At 42.4% G+C, this 18,128-nt stretch overlaps 1 protein-coding gene across 1 annotated transcript in view; it reads left to right on the top strand.

The window, feature by feature from the left end:
* The window catches only part of MTMR7 (myotubularin related protein 7), a 39,971-nt gene that overhangs the window by 10,739 nt on the left and 11,104 nt on the right, over window positions 1-18,128 (top strand). The window contains exons 4-7 of the mRNA XM_075196396.1: window positions 7,552-7,709; window positions 8,147-8,275; window positions 10,722-10,856; window positions 14,712-14,844. Coding sequence (XP_075052497.1) covers window positions 7,552-7,709; window positions 8,147-8,275; window positions 10,722-10,856; window positions 14,712-14,844 — 555 coding nt within the window. The remainder of the gene's footprint in view (window positions 1-7,551; window positions 7,710-8,146; window positions 8,276-10,721; window positions 10,857-14,711; window positions 14,845-18,128) is intronic.

The raw sequence follows: 18,128 nt of genomic DNA, 5'->3' as shown, positions 1-18,128 counted from the left end.
TCTCAGTCCTTATAGTACACTTTATTTTAATTTTAAATCTAATTGAAAGGTATATTGTTATGTTTAAAATAAAAAAATGGTATGCTTAATTCCCTTTATATTTGTTAAACAATGGCAGGCCAACTCTTAGGGGTATATTACTAAACTGCAGGTCTGAAAAAGTGAAGATGTTAGCTATAGCAACCAATCAGACTCTATCATTTTGTAGAATGTGCTAAATAAATAACTAGTAACTGATTGTTGCTATAGGCAACAACTCCACTTTTTCAAATCCGCAGTTTAGTAAATATACCCCTTTGAGATACATTAGTCCAAGTTCTTGATTACCTTTAATTTTGAATAACATAACTTATTGAATTTCTTCATTAAATATGATACTTTTTACATTGTTTATACGTTTACGGAATAGCTTTCTACATCTTTGGAAATAGCAGATAAAAAAACTAGTTGCATAGTAGGTCCAAGAACTTAGTGTGAGCAGGTTGGGAACCGCCAGCTGAGAAAGGGATTCATGCCAGTGATGTCATACCTGCTGACATCAGCCAAGTGACATGTGGTGGTGGCCAGAAGTATGCACCAACTTTAAACTAGGGATGTGCACGGGCGACTTTTGAGGTCTCGTGTTTTGTGTTTTGGATCCGGATTTTCTCGATATTTTGGGTTCGGATTTGTTTCGCAAAACACCTGCCGAAAGGTTTTGGTTCGGATTTAAGGTTTTGGATTCGGATTTTTTTTTGAAAAAAGCATAAAAAGTAAAAAAATCAATTTTTTGGGCTTATTTTCACTCCTACGCTATTATTGACCTCAATAACATTCAATAACAAGCATTTCCACTAATTTACCGTGTATTCTGAACACCTCACAATATAGTTCTTAGTCCAAAACGTTGCAACGAGCTATCTTTCTGGACTGCGTAGTGGAGTGGTCCCCACAATATAATAAGAAAACCATCAACTGGTTTTAATCGCACCAAAACATGTACCTGGACTGCGTAGAGGAGTGAGTCACCACAATATAAATTAAAAACCCTGAACTTGTATGATTCGCACCAATAATGTACCTGGACTGCGTAGAGGAGTGGGTCACCACAATATAAATTAAAAACCCTGAACTTGTATGATTCGCTCCAATAATGTACCTGGACTGCGTAGAGGAGTGGGTCACCACAATATAAATTAAAAACCCTGAACTTGTATGATTCGCTCCAATAATGTACCTGGACTGCGTAGAGGAGTGGGTCACCACAATATATATAATAAGAAAACCATCAACTTGTATGATTCGCACCAATAATGTACCTGGACTGCGTAGAGGAGTGGGTCACCACAGTATAAATTAAAAACACTGAACTTGTATGATTCGCTCCAATAATGTACCTGGACTGCGTAGAGGAGTGGGTCACCACGATATAAATTAAAAACCCTGAACTTGTATGATTCGCTCCAATAATGTACCTGGACTGCGTAGAGGAGTGGGTCACCACAATATATATAATAAGAAAACCATCAACTTGTATGATTCGCACCAATAATGTACCTGGACTGCGTAGAGGAGTGGGTCACCACAATATTATTAAAAAACCCTACACAGGTCTGAATTCCACCCAAAAAGTTTATGGACTGCGTAGTGTAGTGTTCCCCACAATATTATTTAAAATTTTTGCAGCAACAGTCAACGTTGTTTAATATCTGATACACCTCTATCTGGACTGCATAGTGGAGTGGCCCCGGTACCCAATTTGGTACCGGGGCCACAATACCTCCTCCAAACATGGTACAGACCATTCGTCATTGAGATCCCATCAAGTATGTTAAAGACAGACAGGGTCGAAGTGTTATTGGTTGACTTTGTAAACCAAAAAACTGTCCCTGTTGCACATAGTCGTGCAATGAAGACTGACTTTTTCATTTAAAGGCACCATCTTTCAAGTGTAGTGTTTGTAAGTTATATTATACTTTTGGTAAAATTGGTTTATTTTGTTCCTCTTTATGGTAACTACTAATAGAATTAAAGTATTAAATAGAAGCGGCAGTTCCTCTTTATGGGAATTAGTAATAGAATTAAAGTATTAAATAGTGTGGTATAGAGTGGTCCCCACAATATAATAATAAAACCCTCAACTGTTCTGAATTCCACCAAACAAGTATCTGGACTGCATAGAGGACTGGCCACTGGCCACCCCAATATAATATATAAAAAACCTTCAACAGGTCAGAATTACACCCAAAAATAGTATCTGGACTGCATAGAGTAGTGGGCACTGGGCACCACAATAAAATATATAAAAAAACCTTCAACAGGTCTGCATTACACTGCACATACGGCTGCTCCTCCATCCTCTCCATCATATACATGTTGGAGTTTCAGCGTCTGAAAACCTCTTGTTTTTGATAATGTCAGTGCATTTTGAATATTTTTCAATTTGCCCCACACCACTGAATGTACTTTATCTATGATACGCATCTATCTATCTTGACTGCGTAGTGTGGTGGCCCCGGTACACAATTTGGTACCGAGGCCACAATATAATTAAAAAAAACCTCCACGGGTCAGAATTCCACCAAAAAAGGGTATGGACTGCGTAGTGTGGTGAGCCCGGAACACAATTTTTTACAGCGCCAACAATATAATTAAAAAATTGGGCATCAACTGTCACCGTTGTTTAATATCTGATACACCTAAATATGGACTGCACAGTGGAGTGGCCCCGGTAGTAAATTTGGTGCCGGGGCCACAATACCTCCTCCAACTTCCAAGTGTAGTGTTTATAAAGACAGACAGCGTCGAAGTGTTATTAGTTGACTTTCTTAACCCTAAAATTGTCCCTGTTGCAAATATTCGTGTAATGGACAGTTACTTTTTCATTGAAAGACTCAAGCTTTCAAGTGTAGTGTTTATAAAATATAAACAACAATACAGTAGTTTTAGAGCACGTCAATACCTCTTGTTTTAAATTATGACAGGGCATTTTACTTTTGGTTTAATTTCTTGAATTTGTTTAAATTTGGTTTTACATTTTGAACATGGCAAACGACTGTTGATTGGTCATATAATGCAAAAAAAAAAAGTTCCAAGATGGAATTGTCCTTGGGCCCTCACACCCACCCTTATGTTGTTGAAATAGGACATGCACACTTTAACAAACCAATCATTTCAGCGACAGGGCCTACCAAACAACTTTGGCTGAAATGATCGGTTTGTTTGGGCCCCCACACCAAAAAAGCTATTCATCTCTCCCTGTACAGACTAAACAGGCTCTACTGAGGCAAGATGTCGTCCTCATCCTCAACCTCTGATTCCTCTCCCCCTACAGTGTGTACTTCCTCCTCATCACACATTATCAATTCGTCCTCGCTGGACTTCACAACCACAGGTCCCTCTGTACTATCTGGAGGGCAGTGCTGTACTTCATTGAGGAATTGATTATTCATTTTTATAAACATCATTTTTTCAACGTTATGAGGAAGCAACCTCCTTCGCCGCTCACTGACCAGGTTCCCCGCTGCACTAAAAACTCTTTCCGAGTACACACTGGAGGGGGGACAACTCAGGTAAAATAGAGCCAGTTTGTACAGGGGCTTCCAAACTGCCTTTTTTTCCTGCCAGTAACAATATGGACTGTCTGACATGTCTACTTGGATGGTGTCAGCAAAGTAATCATCCACAATTTTTTCTATTGTGACAGCATCCAATGCAGCGAGAGTAGACATGTCTGCAATGGTTGGCAGGTCCTTCAGTCCGGACCAGATGTTATCAGCATCCACGCCAGCGCCTCTTTTGGGAAAACTGAGCTTTTTCCTCGCAGCCATAGATGTGGAAGAAAATGAGGGTGGAGCTGTTGGCATGTCACGGTCCTCTTCAGAGGACAATCTCCTGACCAGCAGGTCTTTGCACCGCTGTAGACTTGTGTCCGCCGGAAACAGAGACACAACATACGCTTTAAACCGAGGATCGAGCACGGTGGCCAGAATGTATTCCTCTGACTTTAAAAGAGTGACCACCCTCTGATCCTGGCAAAGCATACGAAGGGCTACATCCACAAGAGCTACATGCTTGGTGTAATCGCAATGGCTTACCAGCTCCTCCCTCACTTTCTCCAGCTGCTTCTGCAACAGCCTGATCAGGGGAATGACCTGACTCAAGCTGGCAGTGTCGGAACTGACTTCTCGTGTGGCAAGTTCAAATGGCTGCAGAACCTTGCACAACACGGAAATCAGTCTCCACTGCGCTTGACTGAGGCGCATCCCCACTCCTTTGCCTATGTTGTAGGTGGCTGTGTAGGCCTGAATGGCCTTTTGCTGCTCCTCCATCCTCTGCAGCATATAGAGGGTGGAGTTCCAGCGCGTCACAACCTCTTGTTTGAGGTGATGGCAGGGCAGGTTCATGCTTTTTTGATGTGCCTCTAGTCTGCGGTAGGCACTGGCTGAATGCCGAAAGTGTCCAGCAATTTTGCGCGCCACCGCAAGCATCTCCTGCACACCCCTATCACTCTTGAGGTAATGCTGCACCACCAAATTAATGGTGTGGGCAAAACATGGGACTTGCTGGAAATTGCCCATATTTAATGCCCGCACAATGTTACTGGCATTGTCTGACACCACAAATCCCCATGAGAGTCTTAGTGGGGTAAGCCACTGGGAGATAATTTCCCTCAGTTTCTCTAATATGTTGTCAGCGTTGTGCCTCTTATTAAAGCCTGTAATACACAATGTTGCCTGCCTTTGCATGAGCAGCTATTTTGTAGATGCTGCTACTGATGCAGCTGTTGCTGTTGCTGCGGAAGGGGATGCATCTACCCAGTGGGCTGTCACAGTCATATAGTCCTTCGTTTGCCCAGAACCACTTGTCCACATGTCCGTGGTTAAGTGGACAGTGGGTACAACCGCATTTTTTAGAGCACTGAGGACACTTGATCGTACTTCTCTGTACATTTTTGGTATCGCCTGCCTAGTGAAGTGGAATCTCGACGGGATTTGGTACTGGGGACACAATACCTCCATCAACCCTCTAAATCCCACTCCACTGATGGCGGACACCGGGCGCACGTCTAACACCAACATTGCAGTTACAGCCGCAGTTATACGCTTTGCAAAAGGGGGACTACTATCGTATTTTGTGGTCATGGCAAACGACTGTTGGACGGTCAATTGTTTTGTGAAAGACTTAGCGGTCTTACGACTTCCCCTCTGGGAAGATGACCGACTAACAGCAGCAACAGCAGCAGTGGCAGTAGTAGGCGTACCGCTGCAGGATTCCTCGGATGAATCCCGTATTGAGGAGGACTCAGTCTGGCTGCTGACTTGGGCTGCAGGACTGAATCTGATGGAGATTGTGGAGGAAGTTGACGAGGAGGGTGTTGCTGGTGTGTATCCAACTGGACCACGGGATTTAGGTGTCCCTGTACCGATGAGGGTCCTAGCCCCTGTTCCTGAACTAACCACTGAACTATGAAGGTTATTCAGGTGACGTATAAGGGAGGATGTTCCTAGGTGGGCAAGATCCTTACCCCTGCTTATTTGAGCTTTACATAAGCTACATATGGCCATACATTGGTTGTTTGGATTTGGATAAAAATAACTCCAGACCGAAGAGGTGCATTTTTTGGTCTTCTGACCAGGCATGACGATGGGCTTTTTCATCCCATGGACATCAGCTGTTTCCCCCCCTGGTGCCTCATTTACAATAACCACATCACCATCCTCATCATCAAGTTCCTCCACAGCGCCAGCTACATCATCAATAGCCTCCTCCCGAGCCACCTCTTCCCGTACACAAATGGGAAGGTCAGGCTTGACAACCACCAACACCCTTGGACTCGCCTTGAGGATTTGTGATAATTTCTCTTTAGAAGGCAGAGTTGTTTGCTGTTTTGTTGCTGACAGCATAACTCTCTTAAATTTTTTGGAGGGGGGGGGGGAGGAGGAGGGATAAGATCCGTGGGTGAAGCTGAACCACTAGTCATGAACACGGGCCAGGGCCTAAGCCGTTCCTTGCCACTCCGTGTCGTAAATGGCATAATGGCAACTTTACGTTTCTCCTCAGATGATTTTAAGTTTCTCTTTTTGCTACTTTTTCTTAACTTGGGCTTTTTGGATTTTACTACAAGATTGGGCATCGGGCTTGGAAGACGACGTTGATGGCATTTCATCGTCTATGTCATGACTAGTGGCAGCAGCTTCAGCATTAGGAGGAAGTGGGTCTTGATCTTTCCCTACTTTATCCTCCAACTTTTTGGTCTCCATTATATGTAGCACAAGATACTGCAGAATGTGTGAACTTGGTAATATTGCAGTACCAATGGACTTATACTGCTGGATTGGTTTTGCAAATTTGGTTATAGTTACTTTTTTTTTTTTTTTTTTATTTTAATTTTTTTTTATAACTTTTTTTTTATTTTTTAAAAACTTGGGAATAATGGGGAAATAACTATGCCCTTAGAAGCACAGGGCACCACTGGACTGAACAGGACACAGCACAGGACCCAGCAGCACTACGGAACTCAGCAGGACAGAGCACAGGACACAGCACCACTGGACTGATACTGCAGAATGTGTGAACTTTGTAATATTGCAGTACCACTGGACTTTTACTGCTGAATGTGTGAACTTGGTAATATTGCAGTACCAATGGGCTTATACTGCAGGATTGGTTGTGCAAATTTTGTGGTAATTAAAAAAAAATTAAATTAGTTTTTTTTATTTTTTTAAACACAGGGGAATATTGGGGAAATAACTATGCCCTTAGAAGCACAGAGCACAGGACACAGCACCACTGGACTGAACAGGACACAGCACAGGACCCAGCAGCACCACTGACCTCAGAAGGACAGAGCACAGCACACAGCACCACTGGACTGAGCACAGCACAGCACAGCACAGCACAGCACAGAACTAAACAGCACAGCACAGAACTGAACAGCACGAGATCTACCAGGACAGAGGACCACCTAACACACCCTCCCTCTACCCTGATCAATGCCTGAGTGAAGATGGCGGCGACTAGCGGGAAATTTATAGGATCCGAGTATCGCGAGATTCGACAACGGGATTATGAGTCAGAGCCTCAGTTTCAGATTTGAATTTGGCGCCAATACCCGGATCTGTTTTGGATCCGACTTGGATCGGCAACGTTCGGGTAGGCTCATCTCTACTTTAAACTATACTGCCCATCAAAGAGCAGAATCTTCAGATATAGGTACCGTTAAATTCTGTAGTTAGATGGTGTATTTAACCAAAAGATAGGAAGGGACTTTGCAAAATAGACCTTATGGACAATTATGCTTAACGAACACAGAGGTGGACTTGTCCTTTAAATCAGCTGAAACTGTGCTGATAAAACGAACTCCTTATCACACTAAATGGCGTTTAGCTTTGTCCTTACACACTATTACATGGACTTTGTCTCATCGTTATTGTATATGTACAGAACTGATGTAAAAATTATGGTTTTGTTGCTTTTGCCACAAAAAAAACAGAAAACTGTTTATTTCATTAATGAGATTTATATTGTGTTTTTTTTTTTTAATAACTTCATGTTTTGTTTTGTTTCCAGTCAAATATGAAGAGCTCTATTGCTTTTCTTTTAATCCAAAACTGGACAAGGCTGAGCGAGAGGAAGGCTGGAGGCTAATTGACCTGAGTGAGGAATACATTCGAATGGGGGTCCCCAAGAGCCTTTGGCAGCTCAGTGATGCCAATCGGGACTATCGTGTAAGTGAAGACAATCCGTTTCTATCAGTGAACAGCAAGGATGGAGCATGACATCACAGGCTCCGCCCTTCTGAGGGCTTTGCTGCGAGTGTGGGCCATTGCCGGGCCGCCCTCACCTCCTGACCCTTAGTGGTGGCACCCACTGCAGTTATGGTATTTCCACCACTGGGTATTTGTCTTGTCTTTGGTATTGTGCAAAGTTGCAATCTGTTTGCTGGACAATAGTCTGCATGAGAACCACACACAAGGCATAGACTGGACTATCCTCAGAATTACTTCTATTTAGAAATCATTTCCAGTAAAGCCAAACATGCTAGTCCCATGATTGCAACTCAATAAGGGAAAGTGATCACTTTTTTTTCATTGCTTAGAATATAATGTAATGATTGGCTACCAGCATACAGACAAGAATATTTTATACTCTGTGTCTCTTTCAGGTGTGTGACTCGTATCCGACTGAACTCTACGTACCAAAATCTGCCAGTGTGCCAATCATCGTAGGGAGCTCCAAATTCAGGAGCAGGGGCCGCTTTCCCACTCTGTCCTATTACTGCCAAGACAACAATGTAAGTGTGTGTACACTTTGTACTGTCCTGTTGTCCTCAGTCTTATAGGGAAACCTGGGGGAATTGTTAATATTTGAGACCTTTTTTTAATAGAACCCCATCCACACGTATCCTTCACCTCCAACTTTTCTGAACACTCCTTCAGTGTCTCTGCTACTGATATATCCTTCCCTTCACTTCTATCTTTTGGGGTCCATCAAGGCTCTGTTCCTGGGCCTCTGCTTTTCCCTCTTTATACTACTTCTCTCAGTGACCTTATAAGCTTTATAAGCTACCTCTCCTCCGTTGCCCACTTCTCTATTATCACATCTCTCTGCCATTTATACCTAAAGTTCAACATGTCCAAAACAGAACTCCTCATCTTACCCCTTTAGTCCTGGTTACAGCATCACAATCCGCCTTCATATCGTTCTCGACTCTGTCCAGAGCCTCACTTTACACATCCAGTTCCTGGTGCTGTCCTGTCACCTACTCATTCAAAACATCGTCAGAACATGCCCCTTTCTCACTCAGGACGTTACCAAAACCTTGATCCAGTATCTTATTATTATTATTATTATTATTATTTTATATGACACCGAACACAGCATAAGGTAACATGATAAATGTAATATAACATAATATTACATGACATCATGTAAATATGACATGACACAGTTGAGAAGATGAGGAGTACCATATACAACAATACTGGGGTAATCGAGAACAGATTGCATGGTAAAATGCCAAAATAGAGGAAGTAAAACAAGAGGGTCTTCATTTGTGCCCATGCATAGATGGGGAGGACACAGAAGATTATAAAAGATTTATCCCCCATCTTGACTATTACAACCTCCTGCTACCTGAACTTCCCTTCACCTGTCTTTCACCCCTAGAATCATCCTAAATGCCACAGTGCGACTACTCTTCTTTGCTTCCTTACAAATAAATGATAATGAAGATCGTATATACAGTAGTCTTGACACCTTAGAAACCTGCAGGTGTTATTACCTGGAGAGCAGAATCTTTGGTCTGTATTTATATGTAGGTGACATGAAGGAGCTCGTACCATTCCCTCATATTAATTTTTGTGCTGCTTAAAGTCTAACTCCGCATTAAGCAAAATATATAGATAAGCCCAGTAATCCCTGACCAGATAATTGTTTTACTTCAAAACACTTAGGGCCTAAAGGCATTAAGGCAGCATACTGAGCGCATAAACTGCACAGAACTGATCTCTACATACTCCCGAAGTCAACAAGAAACGGATCTAATAATACGTGTGGTGATGGCTACGGGTGTAGTTTTACTGTGTTCTACTAGACCAGACACTGCAGGATATGTACAATACCTATGTGTAATATAACATCTCAAGAACTCACAGAATAAAAAAAATATTAAGCAATTGTTACCTATCAATAATAGTCATTTATGATTATAGATGGAAATTTTTTAAAAGTGTTTTGTTTTTTTTTCCCTTGGAAAAACAGTTATTGGTGCGGTCCTTAATACATACTGGACATAAAATACATTGTTACAGTTTTTCCTGATGGCAAACACATGTTTCCGCATACATACACAGCCTTCAGCGCTAGTATTTGGAACTTAAAGTAGCACCCCAGTTGGAGCAAGAGATATGGCAGAAAACCAGCGTACTTTTGTGTGCGCCCAGGGCCGGATTAAGGGAATGGAGGCCCCTGGGCTAAGGGCGCCTCCATTCGACCGTGAGGCCCCCATTGTGAGCCGCCCGCCGCCCCAGTCCCCCGTGAGGGCCCCCCCCCCCAAAGCGCTTACCTGTCAGTTCAGTCCTCCGTCCCCAGCGCGCTGTAAGCTCCTTACTGAGGAGATCTCGCGAGAGTTCACTCGTGAGATCTCCTCAGTAAGCATAGTACTGAGCGCCGGGGACGGAGGACTGGACTGACAGTGCTCAGCAGCATTGATCGGGCTGGAGGCGCCCCCGTCCCCAGACCGATCAATAATGCTGCTACAGACTTTGAAGGGCCCCCTGGATGCCCGAGGCCCCTGGGCTATAGCCCAGTTAGACCTCGGGTTAATCCGGCCCTGTGTGCGCCTAAGTTTGACTTGGACGTGGCTGCAGGGATCGCCCTTACTGTATATTGCTTGCGTGAATCCGCCAGTTCCCCACCGCATCCGCTCCCCTAAATCGTAGGCTGTAGTACTAGTTGTGTTCGCTCAGAGCGGACGTGGCTGCGTTCTGTTGTGTATCGTCCTGTTCACAGTATGCGCAGCGTGATGTTTGCGAATGAAAAGCACAAAACTGGCAGATACGTTCCTTAATGACTCAGGTCCTTAGACGCTAATAATAATTTGCTCATAGTTTACCTATATACATCCCTGGGCAATTGAAATAGTATCCAAGAGGAATCATTGCGAATAAGGAAAGTTCATGTATATACTCTTTATATAAATTGTTTTTATTTTGTTTTCTCTGCTTATTTCCTTGTAGGCCTCCATATGTCGCAGCAGTCAGCCGCTGTCAGGCTTCAGTGCTCGGTGTCTTGAGGATGAACAGATGCTGCAGGCTATAAAGAAAACAAATCCAGGAAGTGATTTCCTTTATGTTGTTGACACCAGACCAAAAGTGAGTATCTTGAATGTTTTACTTAAATATAATAGTAAATGAAATATATATGTAAACAAATGGTACTGGAAGGGGCACTAAACCACAAAAGTTACATTTTCATTCATGAATGTGAAATAAATTGACTTTCCAATGCAGCTCTTGTAAAACGTACTGCATTAACTCCCCACTCCATTGGTCAGTCAAAGCCCATCCCACTTATTTAGGACTGTGTCTTAATTGGATGAGGATTGTTTGGCCTGATGCCAAACAGAGAGAACTCATCTGTGCGGTCTGTGAAACCTGCTGAACATCTGCTTTATACCTGTCCTAACAAGTGTCTGGACAGAACAGAAGCCGCCTTCTGCAGTTGTTGGCTGTATGGCCATTGTTGTAAAAGAATGATAAACAAAACCTGATGCTGCCATCATTGAGTTGCTTTGACATTACTGGCCCTGATTCAACCTGATGACAACACCACTTTAGGTCCAGGCCTGACATCACTTGGATGTCAATAATAGGTTTTGCTTCCTTATCTGGGTGTTATTGTCTATTGGACTACTGTTGCTGGCCTTCACTCTTTGGGTAGCGTAGAGGTGTTTTTATTTCAAATATAATTATTGTTACACTGGTGTCTGTGTTTTATTTACTTTTTTCCTTTTGTGCACTACAGATCCCAGCAGACCCTGAGTGTCAGGACATGCTGGCACTTGTTGTTCACCAGGTGCCAACATGCCCTGACAGCCACACACTTCATGGCAGCCTGGGCACGCTGGGACCAAAAGTGCACCAGGAACAAATGGATTTTATAATTGAAATCATTATAATTACCCCACACCTACCGCCCTAGGGGTATGGGAAGAACCCTAGTGCTATCGGCACAGGGCTAGGGGGGGCAATTTTTTCTTTTCTTTTTTTTTTTTTCTTTTGCTGACCCAATTTCCCTAGGAAATCCAGCCCCGTGCTGACCGGCCTGAAGCAGGTTTGGCATTATGGCAGAGGGACCCCACGCTGCTGGTTTCCCTGCTAAAGTGGTTATATTGTTTGGGTGAAGGGGGCACGCCGTGTGCGTTTTTTGTTTTTTTCAATTGTTTTTTCTCATTGTTTACTTCTTTTTATTTATTACGAACCTATCAATATTATGACTGTCAACTTTTCAACTACATTCCCTATAACTATGTGCACAAGACATGACCATGATCAGCTCAGCTATAGTGGTGGAACTACTGATGTGACTTGTGACCATTACAGTTTCTGTACTTCACTCTTATCTAGAGATGAGTACATTTGTGGCTAAATTATTATTTATCTATAAAATGATTTAGTGCTTGCATATTACACAGCGCTTTAAAGAAAATATTTAATCATTCACTTCAGCCCCTATCACAATGGAGCTTACGATCTATATTACCTACCACACGGGCGCATTGATAGGTTATTTGGGTTCTGACAAATTAACCAAACATATATATGGAGGAGACCGGATCACTCAGGGGCAAACTGAAGCGCACAAACTCCACACAGATAGGTCCCCGGTAAGAACCCACATGGCCCAAGTGCTGCGAAGTAGCAATGTTAACCACTGTGATACCATATGGCTCAAAATTCTACACAAATTGAAAGCCAGGGATGTGGAACAGGCTGTTGCTTAGAGATACAGCTTCCAATGATGTAGTCCTTGAGTTCCGATTTTGCTTCACCGGTCTGTGGATTGGCATTTTGCACTAAATTTGTACATTTGCATTTTGTGGACTTTATTGTTTATAAATAAACGTGGAATAATGATCATTTTGCTGTATGGTGCAGTGTGGCTGGGATGGGACTGGGCAGACTGAAGGTCGAATTCAGTCTGCTAAACACAAAATTTCACTCCAAAAAGGAGAGTGAGGGAAATATTCTGTGGAAAAGTTGTGACAATGTTGCTCACCTCTACTCCTACTCCTGTTCCTGCTGGCATTACTTGTTTGATAGGAGGTACTGCCACCTAGTGTTTAAGGCAGGCACTGTGCAAATGTAAGCCACCACAGGATTCATATAAAAGCTTTACATTTACTGCTCAACACAACACTGAATGACTTTCCATAGCCATACATTTAAATCTATCATTTATGGGCAGGGAAATTTATGTGTGTTTTACTCACATGGTAACATTGATGCCAACTGTCCATTATTTCCAAATACAGTCCCAGGTTGGAAAGATTTGGAAATGTCCCTATTTTTCAGTACAGAACAATTACACAATAATGGCCTGAATTAGAGTTGGACACGAGGGCAATTATGCTTCCGATGCAAAATGTGTCTCACTGCATGGGCACAACGTATGGCCGTGTTTTCAGATGCCTGTATCTGATGCTTGCGGCCCTTTACATTTCTAGAGGCAGACCAAGGGCATTCACGGGCATGTGGGAATACACCTTCGCTATGCTATGTGAGATGCATCAGGAGTTTGGCTTACAGTTCTTTTTAAATACGGTACTTATGAAGGGCAAATTCTGTACATACACAAGATGGGTACCAAGTATGTGCCGTGCAGCCGAATATTTAAGGTTGTGCTTATTAAAAGATGCATCCTCCTTTTCTGTAGGCATTATAAATTAATATTAATTGAAGCAGAATAATTAAAATGCAAAAGATTCATTAGAATAACATTTTAGTAAGAAAGAGAGAGATTGACTGTGGACTGTACTGCGACTCTAAATGAAGGGCTTAGTCATACAGGGTCAGCAGCAATATTATTTAAACATTTTGAAACCTTATTTAAAAACAAAAATACAATGTTTAAAATTATTATTTAAAATGCCAAAAACTATGACTGTGTAATTTGAAACAAAAATATATAAACTCAAGACATCTATAAATATGACTCTTAGGGGCATATTCAATTAGCTTTTTGATTCGCGGTAACGCGCGTTGCCGCGAAAAGTGCGCGTTCTTGCGGGTATTACGGTACCGCATTAACGCGGATTTTCGTTCGCAACCCTATGGGCTGCGAAGGAAAATCCACGTTATTGCGGTACCGTGTATTACGTTTCGCGGCTGTTCCGGCGCGTTACCGCGAATCCAAAAGCTAATTGAATATGCCCTATGTTTAAAGCTACAGTGGAGATATGTTCTGAATAGTGTAACATCTGTAAAAGTTTGTTGCCATTTATCTCCAATAAAAAAGTATAATCTCTAAATCTGGTAACAGTGCTGCCACATAAGATGAACTGCAATGTGCTATGTATAGAATGTGCCCTCAGAGCTGCTAATAAAGGCTTTTGAAGTAAAATGTAATTTATAAAGGTTTGAGGCTGAAAAAAATTCACACCCTATTTAACTTCCATTTTAAAGTAACTTTTTTGTACGTCATTTTCTTAGTGTTCATTTAATTGTTTTTATCAAAGTGATGTTATTTTTGTCTTAATATAAAGCCACGCCCACTTTTGCTAAATTAACATGCCCAGGATGTGCCATAAAGCAGCTCCTTATCTTCAGTTTAATGTTAAATGGTCCTGATTTAAGTGCATTGCAACTGCATAAATGCATTTATGCAACGTAAAGATGTGTCTTGGGTCAAAATCGATGTACACAACTTTGATCTGTATTTAGTCTCAGGTCTTGCACTTGTGGCCCTTGCAGAGTACATAAACCAGGTGCAAGATTTAGGGTTAATAGTGATGATTGGTTCCAGGACTGTATTTTGAGTTGCAAACTTGCATGCATGGTTGGTGTGTGCGACACAAAACGCAGACCTGGAAACGCAACACTGCAGACACATCTTTTCTCATACATAACTATGTTTTTAATTTAACACCATTGGTAAACGAGGTTCTACTCCATGTTTTCACGACTCCACTGTTATTGAAGAATACAATTATATGACCCTGTTTCCAGCTGAATGCAATGGCAAACCGAGCAGCGGGGAAAGGCTATGAGAATGAAGATAACTACTCGGATATCAAGTTTCAGTTCATTGGCATTGAGAACATTCACGTGATGAGGAACAGTCTGCAGAAGATGCTGGAAGGTAAAGCTTCCCTGTTGTTGTCTTATGTTTGTGATGTATTCCTTAATTGGATGGAGCATTTATGTGGTGGATGTGCATAACTAGTCCATAATACACAGAATTGCCATTTCCTGAAATATAGACACCTTGGTAGCATTACATTGTGGAACTGTGCAATACTTCTGAAATTGTTTTGGTCTCCAGGATAAATACTCTTTACATTCTACTGTATTTAAAACATTGTAATTGTAATCTGAGTTGCTGTTTTAGTGTGTGTGTGTGTATGTAGATATATATAATATATGATTGTTTCTATCATGAGTAAGGGTGAGACCCTTGTTAAGATTCCCACCTTGTCTCATGGCCTACAGTATCTCTGCCTTTGGTCTGCTTCTCATAGTTACTTCAGAACAGTACGTTCCTCATACAGTCACTGAAGGAGGTAGCACAAATTGATAATTCATCACTCTGATCAGTGACTGTTCTGAGTAGTGCAGACATGACTTTGTGGTGGGGCAAGGAGTGGCAGAGAGATTTCCATAAAAACCTTTTAGAACAACTTGACATAATTTTGATATGTGGCTGGCACAACTGAGGCAGTTTGGAAGGTTCAGCTTGGGGTTTTGAACTCTGTATCCCTGAATTTCAGTGCCTGCTCCTTTGGGCTATTTGGGCAGGATTTGTGGAAGTATCTCTCCATGTTCTCCAATGTTCACTGTCTCTTCTTTCTGGTCTGTGTTTTCCATTCTAACAAGTCCATCTGCAAGAATTTCCCAGCAATCTCCAGGCCTCAATAAGGACTCCTCAAACATCGGATATTATTGGTTCATTTTGTGCCTAGCCCTACATTGGGTTTCCAGTCTGAGTGGTCCTGGTAATGATCCTGTTTCAGTTCTTGTTCTCAGCCTTGGGTATCCTGAAGTTCCTGTGACCGTCCTGACCTGTTGTTGCTGCTGCTTTCTATGTTTTCCTGCTTTGGTCCTGTTGCTTTCTGATTGCCCTGCTGGGGTTCAGGCATTCCTTTCTGCAATACCGAGTCCTGTGGATACATTAAAGAGCTGCTCCAGTTCGTAACCAAAAGATTGATACCGGAAACTGTAATAACTTTGTTTAGATTCTGCATCTGCCACCTAGGAACATAACCCCAAGGAATCCTGGTCACTATTATGAGTGCAGAAATCCCAAGGGTGACAGAAACTGCATCCAAAGATGCCTGAGGTTTAGCATCCTAAAAATGTTCAGCCAGTAGTAACAATCAGCTCTAGGCCTAATCTAGTGGAGACTCGTAGCCAATTGTGCCACCCCTATCTGAGCCATGGAGTGAGTGACCTGATTGGTCTGAACACAATTCCTGCTGCTGCATGTGCAAATCTAAGAAGAAAATTACATTTTATAAACGCACTGACCCAGAGTGAGGCTGCTCCCCGGTATAGTAGTCGTTCTAGCGAGTCGGGCAATGGGAGGATCTAACTTGGGGAAAGTCCACCATAAAAAGACTCTTCCGAGGTTAAGGGGAGAAGTTTAAATAAATTTTTCTGGTAATTGGAACTTTGTGTCAGGTAGAGGAGACTGTGTAAAACAGTACATCTGTTTCGCCTGTCTGGTAAAATGAGGTTGAAATAATCTGCACATTCAGGTGCTACCAAGGCTAAAGTCTGCCAAACCCCCTGGACTAAGCCATGTATACTGGAGCCTTCTGCTACACTAGAAGCGTCCTTCCCCTCAGACTCCTTGAAGAGATCAGAGTTAGAAACGATGGCCTGTATTGTTTCAGGAATATGGCGCTTTCCTATTTTCTTCTGGGGGAGCTAAGGAGACCTTCCAGTGATGAAGCAGCCCTAGCCAGACCCTTAGTGGGCTCACCCTAGTCTGGGAAGCCCCACTAGGACTCGGCACCAGCTGCAAAGAAGGTATGTGTGTTGAGCTTTGAGAAGGAAAATGTACACCTACCTCTTTGTGTGAGGTAGGTTATGGATGGCGTCAGTGACTGAGCCTAAGCTGGTTCCTCCATAGATGCAGTCGCAGAGAAGCGCTGATCACGGCTCTCCATCTTGCACCCTGCGTGTTCCCTTTCTCAAACAGTTTTGTGAAAATGAAAATACTGAGAGAGAATAACATACACCATTAACATGTGTGTTAATGCACACACTGATTACAAATAAATTGTCCCTTAAGCAGTTAACCTGCATGAGAGAAAATGTCTGCTACCTTTTCCTCTGGGAACCAAATGTGGCAGGTTCTATAATGGGCGTTGACTGAGTTCCCTAATGCTGAGCTGTACTCTTTAGAAGAAAAGATCTGCTTGTTGCTAGGGAGATCTGCTTTGGCTGCCGTCCTCAGGCCGAGTCATACTCTGCATATGCTGAGCTGCTCTTTGCTAAGGGATGAGGCAACATACACTTAAATACACCTCCTGTCCCTCCAGTGTCCAGTCGCACTGATTTCTTAGAAGCATCCTCCATAGTGGATAGTATAGGAGTGCCGTGCTGGCAGAGTTGAGGGAAGCCCTAGGCTACTCAAGTAGAGAGAGCCCATGGGTTATCTACTCCCTGGAAGGCGTCCATGAGTGATGTATGTGTTTGTTTGTAATATATATATATATATATATATATATATTATATTATATTATATTATATTAAAAATGACACAGACTTATAGTCCCAAGTAATAGGAACAAAGCCCTGCTTCTAGGGGCACTTAACTAAAACTGAAGATGACTCCCATTAGAGGGACATAGTAGGAGAGGAGATGTCCTTCAATATTTTAAGATTTAAAAGTGCCCTCCAAATCCATCTACTATACCTCATTGTTGCAGTGTCCCCCAATGGCAGGAAAGCGAAACACCCCTTAAGGGGGAATTATATTATACTGGGAAAGCTGCCACCCAACAGTGTTACACAGACAGTTACTACCTATGTAGGAAACTATCTCACCCCTCCAGGCCATGCTGTCGGCATGAAGTGGCATAGGGTGGTGTATCCACTGGTGGTCAGAAAAAGGAAATAATCTGATGTCCACCAGTGGAATTCATTTCTTCTGTAATTGTTTCTGTAGTCATATCTTAATAGTAGAATAGTTGTAGTCTCCTTCAATGCCTTGTTTTTATTTCCAGAGCTTTGCTTTGGATTATGTGTCATATGTCTCCACCATTATCATACGTTGCCTCCAGATTTGTGTTACTGTTTCCAGAATAGTAAGACATCTGATAAGTGCAAGTAAAATGATCTGGAGAGAAAGTGGATCAAGCAGGAGTTTGGCACTAAATTTAGATCAAGTGCGTCAGTAACCTTTGGATTGTAAGATAA

This window comes from Mixophyes fleayi, chromosome 1, assembly GCF_038048845.1.
Source record: "Mixophyes fleayi isolate aMixFle1 chromosome 1, aMixFle1.hap1, whole genome shotgun sequence".
Lineage (NCBI taxonomy): Eukaryota > Metazoa > Chordata > Amphibia > Anura > Limnodynastidae > Mixophyes > Mixophyes fleayi.
Note: the sequence above shows the minus strand (reverse complement) of the source record. Positions and strands in the feature narration are given on the sequence as shown.